The sequence below is a fragment of the Oncorhynchus keta genome, chromosome 15, assembly GCF_023373465.1.
Source record: "Oncorhynchus keta strain PuntledgeMale-10-30-2019 chromosome 15, Oket_V2, whole genome shotgun sequence".
In the NCBI taxonomy this organism is placed as follows: Eukaryota; Metazoa; Chordata; class Actinopteri; order Salmoniformes; family Salmonidae; genus Oncorhynchus; species Oncorhynchus keta.
In genome coordinates this window covers 3,634,053-3,659,331 of record NC_068435.1, presented here as the reverse complement: position 1 = coordinate 3,659,331, position 25,279 = coordinate 3,634,053, and the positions used below count along the sequence as shown (strand labels likewise).

At 51.2% G+C, this 25,279-nt stretch overlaps 1 protein-coding gene and 1 long non-coding RNA gene across 32 annotated transcripts in view; one reads left to right on the top strand and one right to left on the bottom strand.

Annotated features, from left to right (window-relative positions):
* LOC127907510 (uncharacterized) lies at positions 1–9,924 on the top strand. Of its 27 annotated transcripts, none has more exons than XR_008064666.1 (8): positions 1–401; positions 457–562; positions 3,035–3,191; positions 3,549–3,905; positions 4,377–4,427; positions 5,460–6,385; positions 6,441–6,695; positions 9,780–9,829. It is a non-coding gene; the product is annotated as an uncharacterized LOC127907510 (long non-coding RNA). The 27 variants fall into 27 exon arrangements; XR_008064663.1 differs by having other exon boundaries at positions 4,377–4,941; XR_008064673.1 differs by lacking the exon at positions 5,460–6,385 and having other exon boundaries at positions 3,549–3,701; positions 4,377–4,478.
* LOC118376095 (zinc finger FYVE domain-containing protein 9-like) overlaps positions 9,789–25,279 on the bottom strand; it is a 57,468-nt gene continuing 41,977 nt past the window's right edge. For 4 of the 5 annotated variants that reach the window (XM_052462895.1, XM_052462892.1, XM_052462894.1 and 1 more), the window contains exons 9-19: positions 22,401–22,538; positions 21,958–22,113; positions 16,580–16,804; positions 16,233–16,315; positions 15,388–15,492; positions 13,436–13,586; positions 13,235–13,315; positions 11,265–11,430; positions 11,015–11,120; positions 10,645–10,821; positions 9,789–10,135 (exon numbers count right to left, since the gene is read on the bottom strand). In XM_052462895.1, the coding sequence (XP_052318855.1) occupies positions 9,974–10,135; positions 10,645–10,821; positions 11,015–11,120; positions 11,265–11,430; positions 13,235–13,315; positions 13,436–13,586; positions 15,388–15,492; positions 16,233–16,315; positions 16,580–16,804; positions 21,958–22,113; positions 22,401–22,538 (1,550 nt within the window). In that variant the 3' untranslated portion in view covers positions 9,789–9,973. The remainder of the gene's footprint in view (positions 10,136–10,644; positions 10,822–11,014; positions 11,121–11,264; positions 11,431–13,234; positions 13,316–13,435; positions 13,587–15,387; positions 15,493–16,232; positions 16,316–16,579; positions 16,805–21,957; positions 22,114–22,400; positions 22,539–25,279) is intronic. The other variant, XM_052462896.1, reaches the window with a different exon arrangement.

Here is a 25,279-nt window from a genome sequence, read left to right as displayed (position 1 = left end):
GCTGTCTGTTGAAGGGATAGCAACATCAGCTAGCTGGTAACCATCCCCACAGCTGTCTGTCTGTTGAAGGGATAGCAACATCAGCTAGCTGGTAACCATCCCCACAGCTGTCTGTTGAAGGGATAGCAACATCAGCTAGCTGGTAACCATCCCCACAGCTGTCTGTTGAAGGGATAGCAACATCAGCTAGCTGGTAACCATCCCCTCAGCTGTCTGTTGAAGGGATAGCAACATCAGCTAGCTGGTAACCATCCCCACAGCTGTCTGTTGAAGGGATAGCAACATCAGCTAGCTGGTAACCATCCCCACAGCTGTCTGTCTGTTGAAGGGATAGCAACATCAGCTAGCTGGTAACCATCCCCACAGCTGTCTGTTGAAGGGATGGCAACATCAGCTAGCTGGTAACCATCCCCACAGCTGTCTGTCTGTTGAAGGGATAGCAACATCAGCTAGCAGGTAACCATCCCCTCAGCTGTCTGTTGAAGGGATAGCAACATCAGCTAGCTGGTAACCATCCCCACAGCTGTCTGTCTGTTGAAGGGATAGCAACATCAGCTAGCTGGTAACCATCCCCTCAGCTGTCTGTTGAAGGGATAGCAACATCAGCTAGCTGGTAACCATCCCCACAGCTGTCTGTTGAAGGGATAGCAACATCAGCTAGCTGGTAACCATCCCCACAGCTGTCTGTTGAAGGGATAGCAACATCAGCTAGCTGGTAACCATCCCCTCAGCTGTCTGTTGAAGGGATAGCAACATCAGCTAGCTGGTAACCATCCCCACAGCTGTCTGTTGAAGGGATAGCAACATCAGCTAGCTGGTAACCATCCCCACAGCTGTCTGTTGAAGGGATGGCAACATCAGCTAGCTGGTAACCATCCCCTCAGCTGTCTGTTGAAGGGATAGCAACATCAGCTAGCTGGTAACCATCCCCACAGCTGTCTGTTGAAGGGATAGCAACATCAGCTAGCTGGTAACCATCCCCTCAGCTGTCTGTTGAAGGGATAGCAACATCAGCTAGCTGGTAACCATCCCCTCAGCTGTCTGTTGAAGGGATAGCAACATCAGCTAGCTGGTAACCATCCCCACAGCTGTCTGTTGAAGGGATAGCAACATCAGCTAGCTGGTAACCATCCCCACAGCTGTCTGTTGAAGGGATAGCAACATCAGCTAGCTGGTAACCATCCCCTCAGCTGTCTGTTGAAGGGATAGCAACATCAGCTAGCTGGTAACCATCCCCACAGCTGTCTGTCTGTTGAAGGGATAGCAACATCAGCTAGCTGGTAACCATCCCCTCAGCTGTCTGTTGAAGGGATAGCAACATCAGCTAGCTGGTAACCATCCCCACAGCTGTCTGTTGAAGGGATAGCAACATCAGCTAGCTGGTAACCATCCCCTCAGCTGTCTGTTGAAGGGATAGCAACATCAGCTAGCTGGTAACCATCCCCACAGCTGTCTGTTGAAGGGATAGCAACATCAGCTAGCTGGTAACCATCCCCTCAGCTGTCTGTTGAAGGGATAGCAACATCAGCTAGCTGGTAACCATCCCCACAGCTGTCTGTCTGTTGAAGGGATAGCAACATCAGCTAGCTGGTAACCATCCCCACAGCTGTCTGTTGAAGGGATAGCAACATCAGCTAGCTGGTAACCATCCCCTCAGCTGTCTGTTGAAGGGATAGCAACATCAGCTAGCTGGTAACCATCCCCTCAGCTGTCTGTTGAAGGGATAGCAACATCAGCTAGCTGGTAACCATCCCCACAGCTGTCTGTCTGTTGAAGGGATAGCAACATCAGCTAGCTGGTAACCATCCCCACAGCTGTCTGTTGAAGGGATGGCAACATCAGCTAGCTGGTAACCATCCCCTCAGCTGTCTGTTGAAGGGATAGCAACATCAGCTAGCTGGTAACCATCCCCTCAGCTGTCTGTTGAAGGGATAGCAACATCAGCTAGCTGGTAACCATCCCCACAGCTGTCTGTTGAAGGGATAGCAACATCAGCTAGCTGGTAACCATCCCCACAGCTGTCTGTTGAAGGGATAGCAACATCAGCTAGCTGGTAACCATCCCCACAGCTGTCTGTTGAAGGGATAGCAACATCAGCTAGCTGGTAACCATCCCCTCAGCTGTCTGTTGAAGGGATAGCAACATCAGCTAGCTGGTAACCATCCCCACAGCTGTCTGTCTGTTGAAGGGATAGCAACATCAGCTAGCTGGTAACCATCCCCTCAGCTGTCTGTTGAAGGGATAGCAACATCAGCTAGCTGGTAACCATCCCCACAGCTGTCTGTTGAAGGGATAGCAACATCAGCTAGCTGGTAACCATCCCCACAGCTGTCTGTTGAAGGGATAGCAACATCAGCTAGCTGGTAACCATCCCCACAGCTGTCTGTTGAAGGGATAGCAACATCAGCTAGCTGGTAACCATCCCCTCAGCTGTCTGTTGAAGGGATAGCAACATCAGCTAGCTGGTAACCATCCCCACAGCTGTCTGTCTGTTGAAGGGATAGCAACATCAGCTAGCTGGTAACCATCCCCTCAGCTGTCTGTTGAAGGGATAGCAACATCAGCTAGCTGGTAACCATCCCCACAGCTGTCTGTTGAAGGGATAGCAACATCAGCTAGCTGGTAACCATCCCCACAGCTGTCTGTTGAAGGGATAGCAACATCAGCTAGCTGGTAACCATCCCCACAGCTGTCTGTCTGTTGAAGGGATAGCAACATCAGCTAGCTGGTAACCATCCCCACAGCTGTCTGTTGAAGGGATAGCAACATCAGCTAGCTGGTAACCATCCCCACAGCTGTCTGTTGAAGGGATAGCAACATCAGCTAGCTGGTAACCATCCCCTCAGCTGTCTGTTGAAGGGATAGCAACATCAGCTAGCTGGTAACCATCCCCACAGCTGTCTGTTGAAGGGATAGCAACATCAGCTAGCAGGTAACCATCCCCACAGCTGTCTGTTGAAGGGATAGCAACATCAGCTAGCTGGTAACCATCTCCACAGCTGTCTGTTGAAGGGATAGCAACATCAGCTAGCAGGTAACCATCCCCACAGCTGTCTGTTGAAGGGATAGCAACATCAGCTAGCTGGTAACCATCCCCACAGCTGTCTGTCTGTTGAAGGGATAGCAACATCAGCTAGCTGGTAACCATCCCCACAGCTGTCTGTTGAAGGGATAGCAACATCAGCTAGCTGGTAACCATCCCCACAGCTGTCTGTTGAAGGGATAGCAACATCAGCTAGCTGGTAACCATCCCCACAGCTGTCTGTTGAAGGGATAGCAACATCAGCTAGCTGGCAACCATCCCCACAGCTGTCTGTTGAAGGGATAGCAACATCAGCTAGCTGGTAACCATCCCCACAGCTGTCTGTTGAAGGGATAGCAACATCAGCTAGCTGGTAACCATCCCCACAGCTGTCTGTTGAAGGGATAGCAACATCAGCTAGCTGGTAACCATCCCCTCAGCTGTCTGTTGAAGGGATAGCAACATCAGCTAGCTGGTAACCATCCCCACAGCTGTCTGTTGAAGGGATAGCAACATCAGCTAGCAGGTAACCATCCCCACAGCTGTCTGTTGAAGGGATAGCAACATCAGCTAGCTGGTAACCATCCCCACAGCTGTCTGTTGAAGGGATAGCAACATCAGCTAGCTGGTAACCATCCCCACAGCTGTCTGTTGAAGGGATAGCAACATCAGCTAGCAGGTAACCATCCCCTCAGCTGTCTGTTGAAGGGATAGCAACATCAGCTAGCTGGCAACCATCCCCTCAGCTGTCTGTTTAAGGGATAGCAACATCAGCTAGCTGGTAACCATCCCCACAGCTGTCTGTTGAAGGGATAGCAACATCAGCTAGCTGGTAACCATCCCCACAGCTGTCTGTTGAAGGGATAGCAACATCAGCTAGCTGGTAACCATCCCCACAGCTGTCTGTTGAAGGGATAGCAACATCAGCTAGCTGGTAACCATCCCCACAGCTGTCTGTTGAAGGGATAGCAACATCAGCTAGCTGGTAACCATCCCCACAGCTGTCTGTCTGTTGAAGGGATAGCAACATCAGCTAGCTGGTAACCATCCCCACAGCTGTCTGTTGAAGGGATAGCAACATCAGCTAGCTGGTAACCATCCCCACAGCTGTCTGTCTGTTGAAGGGATAGCAACATCAGCTAGCTGGTAACCATCCCCACAGCTGTCTGTTGAAGGGATAGCAACATCAGCTAGCTGGTAACCATCCCCACAGCTGTCTGTCTGTTGAAGGGATAGCAACATCAGCTAGCTGGTAACCATCCCCACAGCTGTCTGTTGAAGGGATAGCAACATCAGCTAGCTGGTAACCATCCCCACAGCTGTCTGTTGAAGGGATAGCAACATCAGCTAGCAGGTAACCATCCCCACAGCTGTCTGTTGAAGGGATAGCAACATCAGCTAGCTGGTAACCATCCCCACAGCTGTCTGTTGAAGGGATAGCAACATCAGCTAGCAGGTAACCATCCCCACAGCTGTCTGTTGAAGGGATAGCAACATCAGCTAGCTGGTAACCATCCCCACAGCTGTCTGTCTGTTGAAGGGATAGCAACATCAGCTAGCTGGTAACCATCCCCACAGCTGTCTGTTGAAGGGATAGCAACATCAGCTAGCTGGTAACCATCCCCACAGCTGTCTGTTGAAGGGATAGCAACATCAGCTAGCTGGTAACCATCCCCACAGCTGTCTGTTGAAGGGATAGCAACATCAGCTAGCTGGTAACCATCCCCACAGCTGTCTGTTGAAGGGATAGCAACATCAGCTAGCTGGTAACCATCCCCACAGCTGTCTGTTGAAGGGATAGCAACATCAGCTAGCTGGTAACCATCCCCACAGCTGTCTGTTGAAGGGATAGCAACATCAGCTAGCTGGTAACCATCCCCCCAGCTGTCTGTTGAAGGGATAGCAACATCAGCTAGCTGGTAACCATCCCCACAGCTGTCTGTCTGTTGAAGGGATAGCAACATCAGCTAGCTGGTAACCATCTCCACAGCTGTCTGTCTGTTGAAGGGATAGCAACATCAGCTAGCTGGTAACCATCTCCACAGCTGTCTGTTGAAGGGATAGCAACATCAGCTAGCTGGTAACCATCCCCACAGCTGTCTGTTGAAGGGATAGCAACATCAGCTAGCTGGTAACCATCTCCACAGCTGTCTGTTGAAGGGATAGCAACATCAGCTAGCTGGTAACCATCCCCACAGCTGTCTGTTGAAGGGATAGCAACATCAGCTAGCTGGTAACCATCCCCACAGCTGTCTGTTGAAGGGATAGCAACATCAGCTAGCAGGTAACCATCCCCACAGCTGTCTGTTGAAGGGATAGCAACATCAGCTAGCTGGTAACCATCCCCACAGCTGTCTGTTGAAGGGATAGCAACATCAGCTAGCTGGTAACCATCCCCACAGCTGTCTGTTGAAGGGATAGCAACATCAGCTAGCAGGTAACCATCCCCACAGCTGTCTGTTGAAGGGATAGCAACATCAGCTAGCTGGTAACCATCCCCACAGCTGTCTGTTGAAGGGATAGCAACATCAGCTAGCTGGTAACCATCCCCACAGCTGTCTGTTGAAGGGATAGCAACATCAGCTAGCTGGTAACCATCCCCACAGCTGTCTGTTGAAGGGATAGCAACATCAGCTAGCTGGCAACCATCCCCTCAGCTGTCTGTTTAAGGGATAGCAACATCAGCTAGCTGGTAACCATCCCCACAGCTGTCTGTTGAAGGGATAGCAACATCAGCTAGCTGGTAACCATCCCCACAGCTGTCTGTTGAAGGGATAGCAACATCAGCTAGCTGGTAACCATCCCCACAGCTGTCTGTTGAAGGGATAGCAACATCAGCTAGCTGGTAACCATCCCCACAGCTGTCTGTTGAAGGGATAGCAACATCAGCTAGCTGGTAACCATCCCCACAGCTGTCTGTCTGTTGAAGGGATAGCAACATCAGCTAGCTGGTAACCATCCCCACAGCTGTCTGTTGAAGGGATAGCAACATCAGCTAGCTGGTAACCATCCCCTCAGCTGTCTGTTGAAGGGATAGCAACATCAGCTAGCTGGTAACCATCCCCACAGCTGTCTGTCTGTTGAAGGGATAGCAACATCAGCTAGCTGGTAACCATCCCCTCAGCTGTCTGTTGAAGGGATAGCAACATCAGCTAGCTGGTAACCATCCCCTCAGCTGTCTGTTGAAGGGATAGCAACATCAGCTAGCTGGTAACCATCCCCTCAGCTGTCTGTTGAAGGGATGGCAACATCAGCTAGCTGGTAACCATCCCCACAGCTGTCTGTTGAAGGGATAGCAACATCAGCTAGCTGGTAACCATCCCCACAGCTGTCTGTTGAAGGGATGGCAACATCAGCTAGCTGGTAACCATCCCCACAGCTGTCTGTCTGTTGAAGGGATAGCAACATCAGCTAGCAGGTAACCATCCCCACAGCTGTCTGTTGAAGGGATAGCAACATCAGCTAGCTGGTAACCATCCCCACAGCTGTCTGTTGAAGGGATAGCAACATCAGCTAGCTGGTAACCATCCCCACAGCTGTCTGTTGAAGGGATAGCAACATCAGCTAGCTGGTAACCATCCCCACAGCTGTCTGTTGAAGGGATAGCAACATCAGCTAGCTGGTAACCATCCCCTCAGCTGTCTGTTGAAGGGATGGCAACATCAGCTAGCTGGTAACCATCCCCTCAGCTGTCTGTTGAAGGGATAGCAACATCAGCTAGCTGGTAACCATCCCCACAGCTGTCTGTTGAAGGGATAGCAACATCAGCTAGCTGGTAACCATCCCCTCAGCTGTCTGTTGAAGGGATAGCAACATCAGCTAGCTGGTAACCATCCCCACAGCTGTCTGTCTGTTGAAGGGATAGCAACATCAGCTAGCTGGTAACCATCCCCTCAGCTGTCTGTTGAAGGGATGGCAACATCAGCTAGCTGGTAACCATCCCCTCAGCTGTCTGTTGAAGGGATGGCAACATCAGCTAGCTGGTAACCATCCCCACAGCTGTCTGTTGAAGGGATAGCAACATCAGCTAGCTGGTAACCATCCCCACAGCTGTCTGTTTAAGGGATGGCAACATCAGCTAGCTGGTAACCATCCCCACAGCTGTCTGTCTGTTGAAGGGATAGCAACATCAACTAGCTGGCAACCATCCCCTCAGCTGTCTGTTGAAGGGATAGCAACATCAGCTAGCTGGCAACCATCCCCACAGCTGTCTGTTGAAGGGATAGCAACATCAGCTAGCTGGTAACCATCCCCACAGCTGTCTGTTGAAGGGATAGCAACATCAGCTAGCTGGTAACCATCCCCACAGCTGTCTGTTGAAGGGATAGCAACATCAGCTAGCTGGTAACCATCCCCACAGCTGTCTGTTGAAGGGATAGCAACATCAGCTAGCTGGTAACCATCCCCACAGCTGTCTGTTGAAGGGATAGCAACATCAGCTAGCTGGTAACCATCCCCACAGCTGTCTGTTGAAGGGATAGCAACATCAGCTAGCTGGTAACCATCCCCACAGCTGTCTGTTTAAGGGATGGCAACATCAGCTAGCTGGTAACCATCCCCACAGCTGTCTGTCTGTTGAAGGGATAGCAACATCAACTAGCTGGCAACCATCCCCTCAGCTGTCTGTTGAAGGGATAGCAACATCAGCTAGCTGGTAACCATCCCCACAGCTGTCTGTTGAAGGGATAGCAACATCAGCTAGCTGGTAACCATCCCCACAGCTGTCTGTTTAAGGGATAGCAACATCAGCTAGCTGGTAACCATCCCCACAGCTGTCTGTTGAAGGGATGGCAACATCAGCTAGCTGGTAACCATCCCCTCAGCTGTCTGTTGAAGGGATAGCAACATCAGCTAGCTGGTAACCATCCCCTCAGCTGTCTGTTGAAGGGATGGCAACATCAGCTAGCTGGTAACCATCCCCACAGCTGTCTGTTGAAGGGATAGCAACATCAGCTAGCTGGTAACCATCCCCTCAGCTGTCTGTTGAAGGGATGGCAACATCAGCTAGCTGGTAACCATCCCCACAGCTGTCTGTTGAAGGGATAGCAACATCAGCTAGCTGGTAACCATCCCCTCAGCTGTCTGTTGAAGGGATAGCAACATCAGCTAGCTGGTAACCATCCCCTCAGCTGTCTGTTGAAGGGATGGCAACATCAGCTAGCTGGTAACCATCCCCTCAGCTGTCTGTTGAAGGGATGGCAACATCAGCTAGCTGGTAACCATCCCCACAGCTGTCTGTTGAAGGGATAGCAACATCAGCTAGCTGGTAACCATCCCCACAGCTGTCTGTTGAAGGGATGGCAACATCAGCTAGCTGGTAACCATCCCCACAGCTGTCTGTCTGTTGAAGGGATAGCAACATCAGCTAGCTGGTAACCATCCCCTCAGCTGTCTGTTGAAGGGATGGCAACATCAGCTAGCTGGTAACCATCCCCTCAGCTGTCTGTTGAAGGGATGGCAACATCAGCTAGCTGGTAACCATCCCCACAGCTGTCTGTTGAAGGGATAGCAACATCAGCTAGCTGGTAACCATCCCCACAGCTGTCTGTTGAAGGGATGGCAACATCAGCTAGCTGGTAACCATCCCCACAGCTGTCTGTCTGTTGAAGGGATAGCAACATCAGCTAGCTGGTAACCATCCCCTCAGCTGTCTGTTGAAGGGATGGCAACATCAGCTAGCTGGTAACCATCCCCACAGCTGTCTGTTGAAGGGATAGCAACATCAGCTAGCTGGTAACCATCCCCACAGCTGTCTGTTGAAGGGATAGCAACATCAGCTAGCTGGTAACCATCCCCACAGCTGTCTGTTGAAGGGATAGCAACATCAGCTAGCTGGCAACCATCCCCACAGCTGTCTGTTGAAGGGATAGCAACATCAGCTAGCTGGTAACCATCCCCACAGCTGTCTGTTGAAGGGATAGCAACATCAGCTAGCTGGTAACCATCCCCACAGCTGTCTGTTGAAGGGATAGCAACATCAGCTAGCTGGTAACCATCCCCACAGCTGTCTGTTGAAGGGATGGCAACATCAGCTAGCTGGTAACCATCCCCACAGCTGTCTGTCTGTTGAAGGGATAGCAACATCAGCTAGCTGGTAACCATCCCCTCAGCTGTCTGTTGAAGGGATGGCAACATCAGCTAGCTGGTAACCATCCCCACAGCTGTCTGTTGAAGGGATAGCAACATCAGCTAGCTGGTAACCATCCCCACAGCTGTCTGTTTAAGGGATAGCAACATCAGCTAGCTGGTAACCATCCCCACAGCTGTCTGTTGAAGGGATGGCAACATCAGCTAGCTGGTAACCATCCCCTCAGCTGTCTGTTGAAGGGATAGCAACATCAGCTAGCTGGTAACCATCCCCTCAGCTGTCTGTTGAAGGGATGGCAACATCAGCTAGCTGGTAACCATCCCCACAGCTGTCTGTTGAAGGGATGGCAACATCAGCTAGCTGGTAACCATCCCCTCAGCTGTCTGTTGAAGGGATAGCAACATCAGCTAGCTGGTAACCATCCCCACAGCTGTCTGTTGAAGGGATAGCAACATCAGCTAGCTGGTAACCATCCCCTCAGCTGTCTGTTGAAGGGATAGCAACATCAGCTAGCTGGTAACCATCCCCACAGCTGTCTGTTGAAGGGATAGCAACATCAGCTAGCTGGTAACCATCCCCACAGCTGTCTGTTGAAGGGATAGCAACATCAGCTAGCTGGTAACCATCCCCACAGCTGTCTGTTGAAGGGATAGCAACATCAGCTAGCAGGTAACCATCCCCACAGCTGTCTGTCTGTTGAAGGGATAGCAACATCAGCTTGCTGCCCCTCACAGCCTCTCTCTGAAAAACAGGAGAGGCAAGATGGGAGGGAAAAATAGAGGATGAGAACGAGAGAGAGAGAGAGAGAACTAGGAGATCGGCATCTGGGGTGTTGGTCCGTTGCTAAGCGGTGCATCCGTCTCCTAGGAGAGGATTTCCAGGATGTAGAAGACCAGCTCCATGACGACAGGTCCCTCGCTGAGTTGACACGCCCCTCTGTGGATGACAGGGATCAGAGTACTGTCCAGGTCCCTCAGGTAATGGGAGAGGAGAGGCTGGCCATTACTTCCTGCTAGGTAACCCACCTGGGAGAAAAGAGAACAGGGAAGGGACGTTGTTATCCTTTATCTAACCAGGTACCGGTGGGAGTAGGGCCTGTTATTTCCCACGGTGGGGGGCCTTGAGGAGGGGGTGCCTTGGGGAGGGGGCCTTGAGGAGGGGGGCGTGCCTTGGAGGGGGCCTTGAGGAGGGGGTGGGCCTTGAGGGGGCCTTGGAGGGGGCTGTTATTTCCCGCGGTGGGGGAGGTGTGGGTGCCTTGAGGAGGGGGGCATGTTATTTCCCGTGGTGGGGGTGGTGTGGGTGCCTTGAGGAGGGGGGCATGTTATTTCCCGTGGTGGGGGTGGTGTGGGTGCCTTGAGGAGGGGGGCATGTTATTTCCCGTGGTGGGGGTGGTCTTTAGGGAAGAAAAAAAAACAGGCTAGTGTGTTTGAAATTCCAGCGCCAATTTCTGGTCGATGTCTGCCCCTGCGCATTTCTGATTTGCGATTTTGATTCATTTCTGGTGTGGCCAGGAAGTGATGAACCGAGTCCGTACCTGGTCAGACTCGAGGGTGACCCGTAGGCCCAGCTTAGCCATGCCTTCCTCCTTCAGCAGTTTGAGGTGTGGGCAGAGCGCCACGCAGAATGCCCTCGCCACGTTCTCCGTCAGGCGACTGTGGTCAGCAGGGTCACTCAGACCGTTGGGCTGGTCCTCACTCTGTAGGAAAAACACCTAAAAAAGGAGTAAATATTGTTTATTATTCACATCGTTTTATTACACGCTGCAGATTGTCTTGAGCGGAAACTTGAGGTCGTATTCACACCGTAGTAAAACAAGATCAGGCAGTGCCTCCCTGTTTCAAAATGTTTGTCTGGCTTTGTGTTTACTGAACCTAGTTGTTGCTTAGGAGGGTGACATCGCATACCTCTGTCCAGCGGATGACCTTCCCATTAGCCTTGAACTCTGAACCCTGGAAGATTTTCACACTGGTGATGAACTCCATAGACTTCCCATCAATAGGACTAATTACCCTGGGGGGGGGGGGAGTTTTAGATAAGACACTTACTTTAAAAAAAAGTCTTCTAAACATCTTTAGTTGGATATTAAGGTAGGGAACACTACGACATCACATTAGAGAAACTAGACTATAGAGATTCCCCAGTCCCCTTCCTCACCCTTTATTGAAAAAGTTGTGATCGTCATCTATCCACTGTATGTGAACGTGTTCCTGGCTGTACTCCTGGTCTGCCCAGCCACAGGTGATACTGAAGTCCTTCATGTCCCTGAGGGCTTGCCGTAGAGCATCCATGGTCTCTGCTGTGATCTGCACCATCACACCATCTACAGGTGAACAACAGACACAATAATGGAAAGTATTCAGACCTTTTCCTACATGTTGTTATGTTACAGCTTTATTCTAACATGGATTTAATTGTTTTTTCCCCCTCAATCTACACACACTATACCCCATAATGACCTCACAATACCCCATAATGACCTCACAATACCCCATAATGACCTCACAATACCCCATAATGACATCACAATACCCCATAATGACCTCACAATACCCCATAATGACCTCACAATACCCCATAATGACCTCACAATACCCCATAATGACCTCACAATACCCCATAATGACCTCACAATACCCCATAATGACCTCACAATACCCCATAATGACCTCACAATACCCCATAATGACCTCACAATACCCCATAATGACCTCACAATACCCCATAATGACCTCACAATACCCCATAATGACCTCACAATACCCCATAATGACATCACAATACCCCATAATGACATCACAATACCCCATAATGACAAAGCATTTTTGTCATTACATTTTTGCTAATTTATACCAAATTAAACACTGAAATATCACATTTACGTAAGTATTCAGACCCTTTACTCAGTACTTTGTTGAAGCAGATTTGGCAGCGATTATAGCCTCCATGAAGTCTTCTTGGGTATGACGCTACAAGCTTGGTACACATGTATTTGGGGAGTTTCTCCCATTCTTCTGATTGGCTCTGCTTTATGTAACTCATGGGACATTACGTCATCCCCAATTCTAAGGTCAGAGCTCGAATGGTTTTCCCCTTGGCTTCTCCCATAGAGTTCTATTAGAAGTGCCCATCCAAGAAGGCTCAAGGTCATTGGCCACAGATAGAATGACATCACATATCTACAGTAGCTTTGATTGGACTGACTTTCAACTTTCACTTTCTTAGCTAGCAGTCATAATCAGTTGTCGACAATCTACTGGCAAATCCTTTTTCATCCTTCTCACAAGAAGAGAATTTATAGATAAAAAGGTATCGGTGCTCATCGGCCATCGTACATAAAGATGACGCAAATTCAACAACGAGTCGTTTGGAATGGAATCAGTGGCTCACTGCGAGCGTTGCTAAGAAACCGCTAACGTTAGCCTGCTATTCAGTGGACTGGCTGTGTGTTTTGGTTCCAAGTTCCCGCCATAAATCCAGCGAATGGCAGACTTGGATCAAAGTTTGGAAGACAAAATTTGCCAACAAAGGACCGCTGCACCACCTTAACACAATGAGTCCAAAAATGTCTTGTATGCTGCTGCATAAATGATATTCCAGGGAGATAGCATTACTTCCTTAGCTACGGCATTACTTCCTTAGCTACGGCATTACTTCCTTAGCTCCGGCATTACTTCCTTAGCTCCAGTATACATAAGTGTTTGTTGTGTAGTAAGCTGTTAGTAGCCCGTGTGCCTCACCCTAATCATTTGGTGTATTTTCACCAACGCGGTATTGTAAACACAGGGTTCGTGGCCCGGCTCGTTTGGCTACTTGCGTTCCTACAGCTTTAACTACTGATAGTAGTGGTGGTGCTTGGTTTGCAGGTGCACATTCAGAACACACAACGTTCTATAATAGAATTGTGTTATTTGACGGGTCCCTTTTTGACACAAATGTGCCTCACCTTAATAAATGTAAATCTATTTTCAGGGCCCTGCCCGTCCAGAGTTTGAAAAAAAAAAAAAAACTAATCTAACACACCGTGTGTGTGCTCTGACATTAGTCAATAAAAAGGTCCTTATTTCCCCATGACGGGATATTGAAAATGCAGTCTCTAATTTGGAGATGTTGTAAGGATGTTGTACCCTCCACAATGCTGGTCTTGGCCAGGTATCCAGAAGATGCCTTCAGAGAACCACTGAACACAAAGAAGCAGGCGCCAGTCACTGGAAGAAAAAACATTAAATATTGATATTGATTTCATCCATGGTTTTGTTAGTCCAGTTGATAAACTATGACTTGACTCCCCATGGCGTGTGTGTGTGTGTGTGTGTGTGTGTACGTACCTTTGCGTGGTTGGTGGTGGATACTGATGGCCTGTGTCTGGTAGTTTCCGTCGTCGTTCTGAATACACACCAGGTGGGAGTCGGCCAGTTCGTTAAAACACGCCCCCATGGCCAGGACGTGTTCATTGGACTTGTTCATCGCCTTCATCAGCTGCAGGGAATATAAAGACTGTATAGTCTGGCAATAGTCTGTTCAGTCTGGTAGAGTTAGATTAGAGGGGAGTTCGATGACGAGCGTTTTCAAGTGACACGTTAACAACTATAGGATTGGGAAACGGCCGGGGAGATTTAACGATGCTCACTACAAAAGTTTAACGATTAATGAACTAGCCTTAAGTTGCTTTGGGGAAACCGGTGTCTGAAGAGTTGTGGTCTGGGGGCCGCTAGTTGTGGTCAGGGGGCCGCTAGTTGGGGTCAGGGGGCCGCTAGTTGGGGTCAGGGGGCCGCTAGTTGGGGTCAGGGGCCGCTAGTTGGGGTCAGGGGGCCGCTAGTTGGGGTCAGGGGGCCGCTAGTTGGGGTCAGGGGGCCGCTAGTTGGGGTCAGGGGGCCGCTAGTTGTGGTCAGGGGCCGCTAGTTGGGGCCGCTAGTTGGGGCCGCTAGTTGGGGCCGCTAGTTGGGGCCGCTAGTTGGGGCCGCTAGTTGGGGCCGCTAGTTGGGGCCGCTAGTTGGGGCCGCTAGTTGGGGCCGCTAGTTGGGGGCTAGTTGGGGCCGCTAGTTGGGGTCAGGGGCCGCTAGTTGTGGTCAGGGGGCCGCTAGTTGTGGTCAGGGGCCGCTAGTTGTGGTCAGGGGGCCGCTAGTTGTGGTCAGGGGGCCGCTAGTTGGGGTCAGGGGGCCGCTAGTTGGGGTCAGGGGGCCGCTAGTTGGGGTCAGGGGGCCGCTAGTTGGGGTCAGGGGGCCGCTAGTTGGGGTCAGGGGGCCGCTAGTTGTGGTCAGGGGCCGCTAGTTGTGGTCAGGGGGCCGCTAGTTGGGGCCGCTAGTTGGGGCCGCTAGTTGGGGCCGCTAGTTGGGGCCGCTAGTTGTGGTCAGGGGCCGCTAGTTGGGGTCAGGGGCCGCTAGTTGGGGTCAGGGGCCGCTAGTTGGGGTCAGGGGGCCGCTAGTTGGGGTCAGGGGGCCGCTAGTTGTGGTCAGGGGGCCGCTAGTTGTGGTCAGGGGGCCGCTAGTTGTGGTCAGGGGGCCGCTAGTTGTGGTCAGGGGGCCGCTAGTTGTGGTCAGGGGGCCGCTAGTTGTGGTCAGGGGGCCGCTAGTTGTGGTCACCCTTCCACAAATCAGTTCCTGTTTTAGATGAAATTAGGTCCCATTTTTACGAGGTACATTGAGGAAAATCCAAGAATAGTGGAGAAATCCTGGTCTGTGTGACTGACTTGGTCATTTCTCCCGTCGTTCACATGGCAGAAATAAAAGTGTTTGAGTCACTGACGGTGTTAAAGCTCTCATACAGTCTGTTGTCAAACGTTCCAAGGGTCAAATCAATGGGTTCCCATCTGTTAGGGAGGCCGTAGCCAAGCAGATAAACCACACATTTACAGGGAGTCTTCTGTAACACACAACTTGGCAATACTACAGCTACTACATACTATACTACTTGGCTATACGGCAGTATGGGGGCGGCAGGGTAACCTAGTGGTTAGAGCGTTGGACTAGTAACCGGAAGGTTGCAAGTTCAAACCCCCGAGCTGACAAGGTACAAATAAATCTGTCGTTCTGCCCCTGAACAGGCAGTTAACCCACTGTTCCCAGGCAGTCATTGTAAATAAGAATTTGTTCTTAACTGACTTGCCTAGTTAAATAAAGGTTAAACAAATGTATCAATGAAGGCAGTGAAAGGGTAAAGGAACGATATTCAGTGTGGATTCCAGGCGACTGTACATAATGTTGGTCTTCTCTGGTGGTGGACCGTGGTGTCTAGGCAGAACCCCTCACTAGGAAGCAATATGATTGGTTGACAGCCTCACCTCGTTGTATCGATTGCTGGGGATCTTGATGCAGGTCTTCTTCACCTCCATGTCCACCACCAGACCCTTCACCAGGGACAACGTGTACTGGTAGTTACGGAAGTCCTGTAGGTACATAACATTATATTATATAGACCCTTCACTAGAGACAACGTGTACTGGTAGTTACGGAAGTCCTGTAGGTACATTATATTATATTATATTATATAGACCCCTTCACTAGGGACAACGTGTACTGGTAGTTACGGAAGTCCTGTAGGTACATAACATTATATTATATTATATAGACCCCTTCACTAGGGACAACGTGTACTGGTAGTTACAGAAGTCCTGTAGGTACATTATATTATATTATATTATATAGACCCTTCACCATGGACAACAGAAGTCCTGTAGGTACATTATATTATATTATATTATATTACATTATATAGACCCCTCACCATGGACAACAGAAGTCCTGTAGGTACATTATATTATATTATATTATATAGACCCTTCACCAGGGACAACAGAAGTCCTGTAGGTACATTATATTATATTATATTATATAGACCCTTCACCATGGACAACAGAAGTCCTGTAGGTACATTATATTATATTATATTATATTATATTATATAGACCCTTCACCATGGACAACAGAAGTCCTGTAGGTACATTATATTATATTATATTATATATTATATTATATTATATAGACCCTTCACTAGGGACAATGTGTACTGGTATTTACAGAAGTCCTGCAGAGTAATAACATTATAGCACATAAACAGTTTACATTCTGTACGCCTGGTCCCAGATCTGTATGTGTGATACAGAAGAAGTGACGCCATGATTCTTACCACTAGCAGGGTCATGATGGTGTGACCTGCCTCTCCAAACAGGGGTTTTCTGAACCGCACACTGAACAGAGGGCAGGGGTAGACTGAAACACACAACCAGCAGGTTCAGTAGGGCATGAAACAGAAAACCTTTTAGAAACTGAACAATTACAGAGTCGCCAGGACATTACAAATTGTGCCCAGCCGCTCAAATTTTTTTATTTATAAATTCAACCCCAAACCAACCCATCCCAAAGCTAACCCAAACCAACCCATCCCAAAGCTAACCCAAACCAACCCATCCCAAAGCTAACCCAAACCAACCCATCCCAAAGCTAACCCAAACCAACCCATCCCTCCGTACTCACATCTGTACTCGGCGCCCAGCCGCAGCATGAGTCTGATGGGGAACATCTTGGCCCAGGGGGTCTCCCACTTCTGCAGCAACACCCCAAACAGGTAGGGGGGGTTGGGGAGCATCAGGTCCTGGAGGGACTGGAAAGACGGGGAGACGTAGAGGAACCCTCCATGCTCCCTGCTGCCCAGGAAACTCTGGGTGAAGAACGAATGGCCCAGGTGGGTCAGAACATTACCTGGAGGGGAGGAGGAGAATATGGGTTACGAGGAGGAGAGGAAAGGGAGGGAAGAAGGAGGAGAGGAAAGGGAGGGAAGAAGAAGGAGAGGTGAAGAACGAATGGCCCAGGTGGGTCAGGACATTACCTGGAGGGGAGGAGGAGAATATGGGTTAGGAGGAGGAGAGGAAAGGGAGGGAAGAAGGAGGAGAGGAAAGGGAGGGAAGAAGGAGGAGAGGAAAGGGAGGGAAGAAGGAGGAGAGGAAAGGGAGGGAAGAAGAAGGAGAGGTGAAGAACGAGAAGCATTGTCTGAGTTAGGGGAGGGTTTTTCTTGGCTCATCGTGCACTAGCGACTCCTTGTGGTGGGCCGGGCGCCTGCAAGCTGACTTCAGCTTGGAAGATGTTTCCTCCGACACATTGGTGCGGCTGGCTTCCGGGTTAAGTGGGCATTGTGTCAAGAAGCAGTGCTGCTTGGCAGGTCACGGCTCTTGACGTTCGCCTCTCCTGAGTCCGTTGGGGGAGTTGCAGCGATGAGACAAGATCGTAACTTCCAATTGGACAACACGAAATTGGGGAGAAAAAAAATTGGTAAAATATATTTTTTAAATAAAAACTTATATTTAGCAATTAAGGAGTGAATACAGAGCTCACAGCTTCAATGAAGGAGAAGAGCAGAGAGGATAGGAGGGAGAGAGGATCAGTGAAGAGGAAGAGTTGAGAGCAAGAGGAAGGATATCAACTGTTCTTTTGATTCCCCTGCAGGCAGCAGATGTGATGAAAACTAACTCGGTTCCTCAGCATAATTCCATGTGACAAGCTTAAGAGCTTAATACACTCAAACGGCAAGACAGAGGACTCTGCTTTTACTCATAACATTCAAAATATAACGGGAAGTAACCAACTGACTGTACATTAGACGTACAGTATCTAGTACCAACTAGCACAGTCTTCATCAACCTATTGACTAGCCCTCTCATCTCCGAGATATTCAAGCCAGCCCACATACAGTATAATGCCACCAACATACAGCTTTCATCTTCCCAGTTGTAAATTATCAAAGAAAAGCTACAGGTCAGGGCTGCCCAACTGAAGAGCTTCCATCCTGTAGGTTCAGTCCAACCTTAATTTAGTGCTGCTCGCCAAAATGTTAACTAGCTGAATCAGGTATGTTCCGTAAGGGTTGGACAGAAAACATACAGGAGGGTCTCTCTCCAGGAACAGGTATGGACAGAAAACATACAGGAGGGTCTCTCTCCAGGAACAGGGTTGGACAGAAAACATACAGGAGGGTCTCTCTCCAGGAACAGGGTTGGACAGCCCTGCTTTTGATCATACACAACACTAGAACTGTTATAATTAAGGCACAAGGGACTCCCAGAGGCGTTCGCCTCAGCGAGCCTGAAAACAGGACACTAAATGTTTGACCTACATTTAGTGACGAGGTCGAGCCTCACCATCACTACAGCAGCAGGCAGTAAAGAGGACATTTTACATGCACACCCACCTACCGGCCACTGCACACCCACCTACCGGCCACTGCACACCCACCTACCGGCCACTGCACACCCACCTACCGGCCACTGCACACCCACCTACCGGCCACTGCACACCCACCTACCGGCCACTGCACACCCACCTACCGGCCACTGCACACCCACCTACCGGCCACTGCACACCCACCTACCGGCCACTGCACCCCCACCTACCGGCCACTGCACACCCACCTACCGGCCACTGCACACCCACCTACCGGCCACTGCACACCCACCTACCGGCCACTGCACACCCACCTACCGGCCACTGCACACCCACCCACCGGCCACTGCACACCCACCCACCGGCCACTGCATGGGGCCCCACCTACCGACCACTGCACACCCACCTACCGGCCACTGCACACCCACTGCACACCCACCCACCGGCCACTGCACACCCACCCACCGGCCACTGCACACCCACCCACCGGCCACTGCACACCCACCCACCGGCCACTGCACACCCACCCACCGGCCACTGCACACCCACCCACCGGCCACTGCACATCCACCCACCGGCCACTGCACATCCACCCACCGGCCACTGCATATCCACCCACCGGCCACTGCATATCCTACTACCAGTCACTTTTCAGCCCTGTTTATATGAGTGGCGCAGCGGTCTAAGGCACTGCGTCGCAGTGCTAACGGCATCACTACAGACCCGGGTTCGATCACGGGCTGTATCACAACCGGACATAAATCGGGAGTCCCATGGGGCAGTGCATGGGGCCCAGCGTCGTCCGGGTTGGGGAAGGGTTGGACCGGGGTAGGCAGTCATGAATAAGAATTTGTTCTTAACGGAGTTTCCTAGCTAAATAAACGCTTTTTAAAAACACATTTTAATCTCCTACCACTAGTCACTTGATGTACAAATCCATCTCAACCACTCCAGTAGAGATGTATATACAGTATCAGTCAAAAGTTCTAGAACACCTACTCATTCAAGGGTTTTTATTGATTTTTTACTATTTTCTACATTGTAGAATAATAGTGAAGACATCAACACTATGAAATAACACATATGGAATCATGTAGTAACCAAAAAAGGTGTTAAACAAACACAAATATATTTGAGATTTTTTAAAAAGCCACCCTTTGCCTTGATGACAGCTTTGCACACCGTTTTCATTCTCTCAACCAGCTTCATGAGGTAGTCACCTGGAATGCATTTCAATTAACAGGTGCACCTTGTATGGGGGCAATTACAAGATTATGTTAGAATGCTTTTATTGCATCAAATGGTTGTTTTATGCAACAGAATAAAGGGTTGTTAGAACGCTCATCTGTGTGAACTCTACCGAGGATGGACCTCTGGGAGAACACCGACAGGATATTTCTGATGTCTTTTGTGTGATAAAACCTAAAGAGACCATATTCCAGAGCATGAGTTAATGTTTCTGTTCTATATGGTACCAGGGAAAGATGACCCCAGGGCCAGACCTTGGTCTCTACACAAAGATAACGTTTTTTTACAGCAGGTACTGTCTGCTGTGAATTATAAGTATCTTTCATACAAAATCTAAACATTGTGACTCATTCCATACATCTGTTGTTTGTCATGTAGACTGAAGGGGGTGTATCTTTGCTCTAAAAGACCTTTTGTACTTTTGTCTCGGGGCTCTCAACGAATCATCTTGGGGGTGATTCATTTGTTTTTCAACCAGCCATCATTATCGTAATCGATTCACTTTATCGTATCGATTCACATTATCCTAAATCGATTCACATTATCGTATCGATTCACTTTAGGGTATCGATTCACATTACTCTGAACGATTCACTTTATATATGTGTGTGTTGTATTGATCTGCTAAGCTTGAATAAAGATTTAGTTTACATATAACTGACTTGCTGTGATAAGTTTGTCTCTCATTTCACAGTAAAGAAATGAACCACCACACTTGTTAAGTTAATTTGTGGAATTTCCTTCCTTCCTTCCTTCTTCCTTCTTCTTCCTTCTTCTTCCTTCTTCTTAATGCGTTTGAGCCAATCAGTTGTGTTGTGACAAGGTAGGGACAGAAGATATCCCTATTTGTTAAAAGACCCAGTCCATATTATGGCAAGAAAAGTTCAAGTAAGCAAAGGGAAACGACAGTCCATTACTTTAAGACATGAAAGTCAGTCAAGCCTGAACATTTCTAGAACTTTGAAAGTTTCTTCAAAAACCATCAAGACGCGATCGACAGTGAGGATGGGGGGGGGTGAAACTGGCTCTCATAAGGACCGCCACAGGAAGGGAAGACCCAGAGTTACCTCTGCTGCAGAGGATAAGTTCATTAGGAGTTACCAGCTTCAGAGTTCAAGTAACAGACATCTCAACATCAACTGTTCAGAGGAGACTGTGTGAATCAGGCCTTCATGGTTGAATTGCTGCAAAGAAAACACTATTAAAGGACACCAATAAGAAGAAGAGACTTGCTTGGGCCAAGAAACATGAGCAATGGACATTAGACCGGTGGAAATTTGTCCTTTGGTCTGATGAGTCCAAATTGTGGGGGTGATTTGCTGGTGACACTGTCTGATTTATTTAGAATTCAAGGCACACTTAACCAGCATGGCTACCACAGCCTTCTGCATGGCTACCACAGCCTTCTGCATGGCTACCACAGCATTCTGCATGGCTACCACAGCCTTCTGCATAGGCTAACCACAGCCTTCTGCATGGCTACCACAGCCTTCTGCATGGCTACCACAGCCTTCTGCAGCAATACAACATCCCATCTGGTTTGGGCTTAGTGGGACTATCATTTGTTTTTCAACAGGACAATGACCAACACACCTCCAGGCTGTTAACACGGCACCCAAACCGGCTGCGCGTGCGCCATCGTGCGCTAATGTGCCTAAATGTAACCTGTGAGGGCCTCCTGGTGGAGGTAGGTTAAACTAACCTGTGAGGGCCTCCTGGTGGAGGTAGGTTAAACTAAGGGCCCCCTGTGGAGGGTTAAACTAACCTGTGAGGGCCCCCTGGTGGAGGTGAGGCCCCCTGGTGGAGGTAGGTTAAACTAACCTGTGAGGGCCTCCTGGTGGAGGTAGGTTAAACTAACCTGTGAGGGCCTCCTGGTGGAGGTAGGTTAAACTAACCTGTGAGGGCCTCCTGGTGGAGGTAGGTTAAACTAACCTGTGAGGGCCTCCTGGTGGAGGTAGGTTAAACTAACCTGTGAGGGCCTCCTGGTGGAGGTAGGTTAAACTAACCTGTGAGGGCCTCCTGGTGGAGGTAGGTTAAACTAACCTGTGAGGGCCTCCTGGTGGAGGTAGGTTAAACTAACCTGTGAGGGCCTCCTGGTGGAGGTAGGTTAAACTAACCTGTGAGGGCCTCCTGGTGGAGGTAGGTTAAACTAACCTGTGAGGGCCTCCTGGTGGAGGTAGGTTAAACTAACCTGTGAGGGCCTCCTGGTGGAGGTAGGTTAAACTAACCTGTGAGGGCCTCCTGGTGGAGGTAGGTTAAACTAACCTGTGAGGGCCTCCTGGTGGAGGTAGGTTAAACTAACCTGTGAGGGCCTCCTGATGGAGGTAGGTTAAACTAACCTGTGAGGGCCTCCTGATGGAGGTAGGTTAAACTAACCTGTGAGGGCCTCCTGGTGGAGGTAGGTTAAACTAACCTGTGAGGGCCTCCTGGTGGAGGTAGGTTAAACTAACCTGTGAGGGCCTCCTGGTAGAGCTGTACAAAGTGGCTGAAGAGGTCTTTGGGGATGCTCTTCTCGTCAGGTAGACACTGCAGAAGCACCACCACCTCGGCCTGGCCCACTGCATGCATCCCCTTAGTGGTCACATACCAACACTTCCTGTTTACGTCTACAGGAAGGGAGAGCCGAGAGAAGGTTTGAAAACAAAATAATTCTACAATAGATCGCAGAATGTGATTCAGGTAATGAGTGATAGTACTGTGGGATGGTATTGGGGGTGGGGGGGGTTAAATATTTTCTCTCAATGATATATTTACTTCTCTACTAGTGTGAGGAAAAACAAACCAGACAAGATCCTCAGTGATGTCAGAATAAACTAGCATTATGACATCTACAGTATATGAAACGATACATGTGTAGCTAGTTGGAGCTGGAAGGAGTTATGGAGACACTCACAGTTGACCAGTTTGACCATAGCCAGCAGGTTAGCGTTGAGCACGAACACCAAGGGGTCAGGACCTCCCTCCTCCAGCTGCTGTATCAGAACCATCTCAGAGGGACGCTCCTCCACCACATAGTCTGATGGTGGTGATGCTGATGGAGAAACAACACACTAGGTTCCTTTCCTCATTCAGTGAGGATGGGGGGTAAGACGCGATCGACAGTGAGGATGGGGATGGGGGCGGTCGACAGAGAGGATGAGGATCGACAGGGGATGGGGGGGGGCGGTCGACAGAGAGGATGGGGAGGGGGGCGGTCGACAGAGAGGATTGGGGGGGGGCGGTCGACAGAGAGGATGGGGGGGGCGGTCGACAGAGAGGATGGGGGTTAGGGGCGCGGTCGACAGAGAGGATGGGGGTAAGGGCGCGATCGACAGAGAGGATGGGGGGGTAAGGGCGCGATCGACAGAGAGGATGGGGGGGTAAGGGCGCGATCGACAGAGAGGATGGGGGTAAGGGCGCGATCGACAGAGAGGATGGGGGGGGTAAGACAGAGAGGATGGGGGTAAGACGCGATCGACAGAGAGGATGGGGGTAAGACGCGATCGACAGAGAGGATGGGGGTAAGACGCGATCGACAGAGAGGATGATCGGGGGTAAGAGATCGACAGAGAGGATCGACAGAGAGGATGGGGGTAAGACGCGATCGACAGAGAGGATGGGGGGGTAAGACGCGATCGACAGAGAGGATGGGGGGTAAGACGCGATCGACAGAGAGGATGGGGGTAAGAGATCGACAGAGAGGATGGGGGGGTCGACAGAAGGATGGGGGGGGTAAGACGCGATCGACAGAGGATGGGGGGTAAGACGCGATCGACAGAGAGGAGAGACGGATCGACAGAGAGGGGGGGTAAGACGCGATCGACAGAGAGGATGGGGGGTAAGACGCGATCGACAGAGAGGATGGGGGTAAGACGCGATCGACAGAGAGGATGGGGGGGTAAGACGCGATCGACAGAGAGGATGGGGGGGTCGACAGAGAGGAAGACGCGATCGACAGAGAGGATGGGGGTTAGGGGCGCAGAGAGGATGGGGGTTAGGGCGCGGTCGACAGAGAGGATGGGGGCAAGACGCGGTCGACAGAGAGGATGGGGGGTAAGACAGAGAGGACGGTCGACAGAGAGGATGGGGGTAAGAGGGCGCGGTCGACAGAGAGGATGGGGGGGGTTAAGGCGCGGTCAACAGAGAGGATGGGGGTTAGGGGCGCGGTCAACAGAGAGGATGGGGGGTGGGGGGGCGCGGTCGACAGAGAGGATGGGGGTGGGGGCGCGGTCAACAGAGAGGATCGACAGAGAGGGGGGGGTTAGGGCGCGGTCGACAGAGAGGATGGGGGTAAGCGCGGTCGACAGAGAGGATGGGGGTAAGACGCGGTCGACAGAGAGGATGGGGGTTAGGGCGCGGTCGACAGAGAGGATGGGGGTTAGGGCGCGGTCGACAGAGGATGGGGATGGGGGGATGGGGGTTAGGCGCGGTCGACAGAGAGGATGGGGGGGGGGTTAGGGCGCGGTCGACAGAGAGGATGGGGGGTTAGGGCGCGGTCGACAGAGAGGATGGGGGGGGTTCGACAGAGGATGGGGGGCGCGGTCAACAGAGAGGATGGGGGTTAGGGCGCGGTCAACAGAGAGGATGGGGGTTAGGGCGCAGAGAGGATGGGGGTCAACAGAGAGGATGGGGGAGGCGAGCGGATCAACAGGGGGGTTAGGGCGCGGTCAACAGAGAGGATGGGGGTTAGGGGCGCGGTCAACAGAGAGGATGGGGGGTTATGGGGGGGCGCGGTCAACAGAGAGGATGGGGGGGGGGTTGGGGGGGCGCGGTCAACAGAGAGGATGGGGGGGGTCAACAGAGAGGATGGGGGGCGCGGTCAACAGTCAACAGAGGATGGGGGTTAGGGGCGCGGTCAACAGAGATGGGATAGGCGGGTCAACAGAGAGGATAGGGCGCGGTCAACAGAGAGGATGGGGGTTAGGGCGCGGTCAACAGAGAGGATGGGGGTTAGGGGCGCGGTCAACAGAGAGGATGGGGGGGTTAAGGCGCGGTCAACAGAGAGGATGGGGGGTTCAACAGAGAGGAGGGCGCGGTCGACAGAGGATGGGGATGGGGGATGGGGGTTAGGTGCGGTCGACAGAGAGGATGGGGGGGGTAGGAGAAGGCGCGGTCAACAGAGAGGATGGGGGGTTAAGGCGCGGACAGAGAGGATGGGGGTTAAGGCGCGGTCAACAGAGAGGATGGGGGTTAGGGGGCGCGGTCGACAGAGAGGATGGGGGTAAGGCGCGGTCGACAGAGAGGATGGGGGTAAGGCGCGGTCGACAGAGAGGAGAGAGGATGGGGGGGTTAAGGCGCGGTCAACAGAGAGGATGGGGGGTTAAGGCGCGGTCAACAGAGAGGATGGGGGTTAGGGCGCGGTCAACAGAGAGGATGGGGGTCAACAGAGAGGAAGAGGCGCGGTCGACAGAGAGGATGGGGGGGGGGTCAACAGAGAGGATGGGGGGACGGTCAACAGAGAGGATGGGGGTAAGGCGCGACAGAGAGGATGGGGGGGGGGTAGGAGCGCGCGGTCGACAGAGAGGATGGGGGTAAGCGCGGTCGACAGAGAGGATGGGGGTTAGGGGCGCGGTCAACAGAGGAGGATCAACAGAGAGGGGGGGTTAGGGCGCGGTCAACAGAGAGGATCAACAGAGAGGGGGGTTAAGGGCGCGGTCAACAGAGAGGATGGGGGTTAAGGCGCGGTCAACAGAGAGGATGGGGGTTAGGGCGCGGTCAACAGAGAGGATGGGGGGTTAGGGCGCGGTCAACAGAGAGGATGGGGGTTAAGCCGCGGTCAAGAGAGGATGGGGG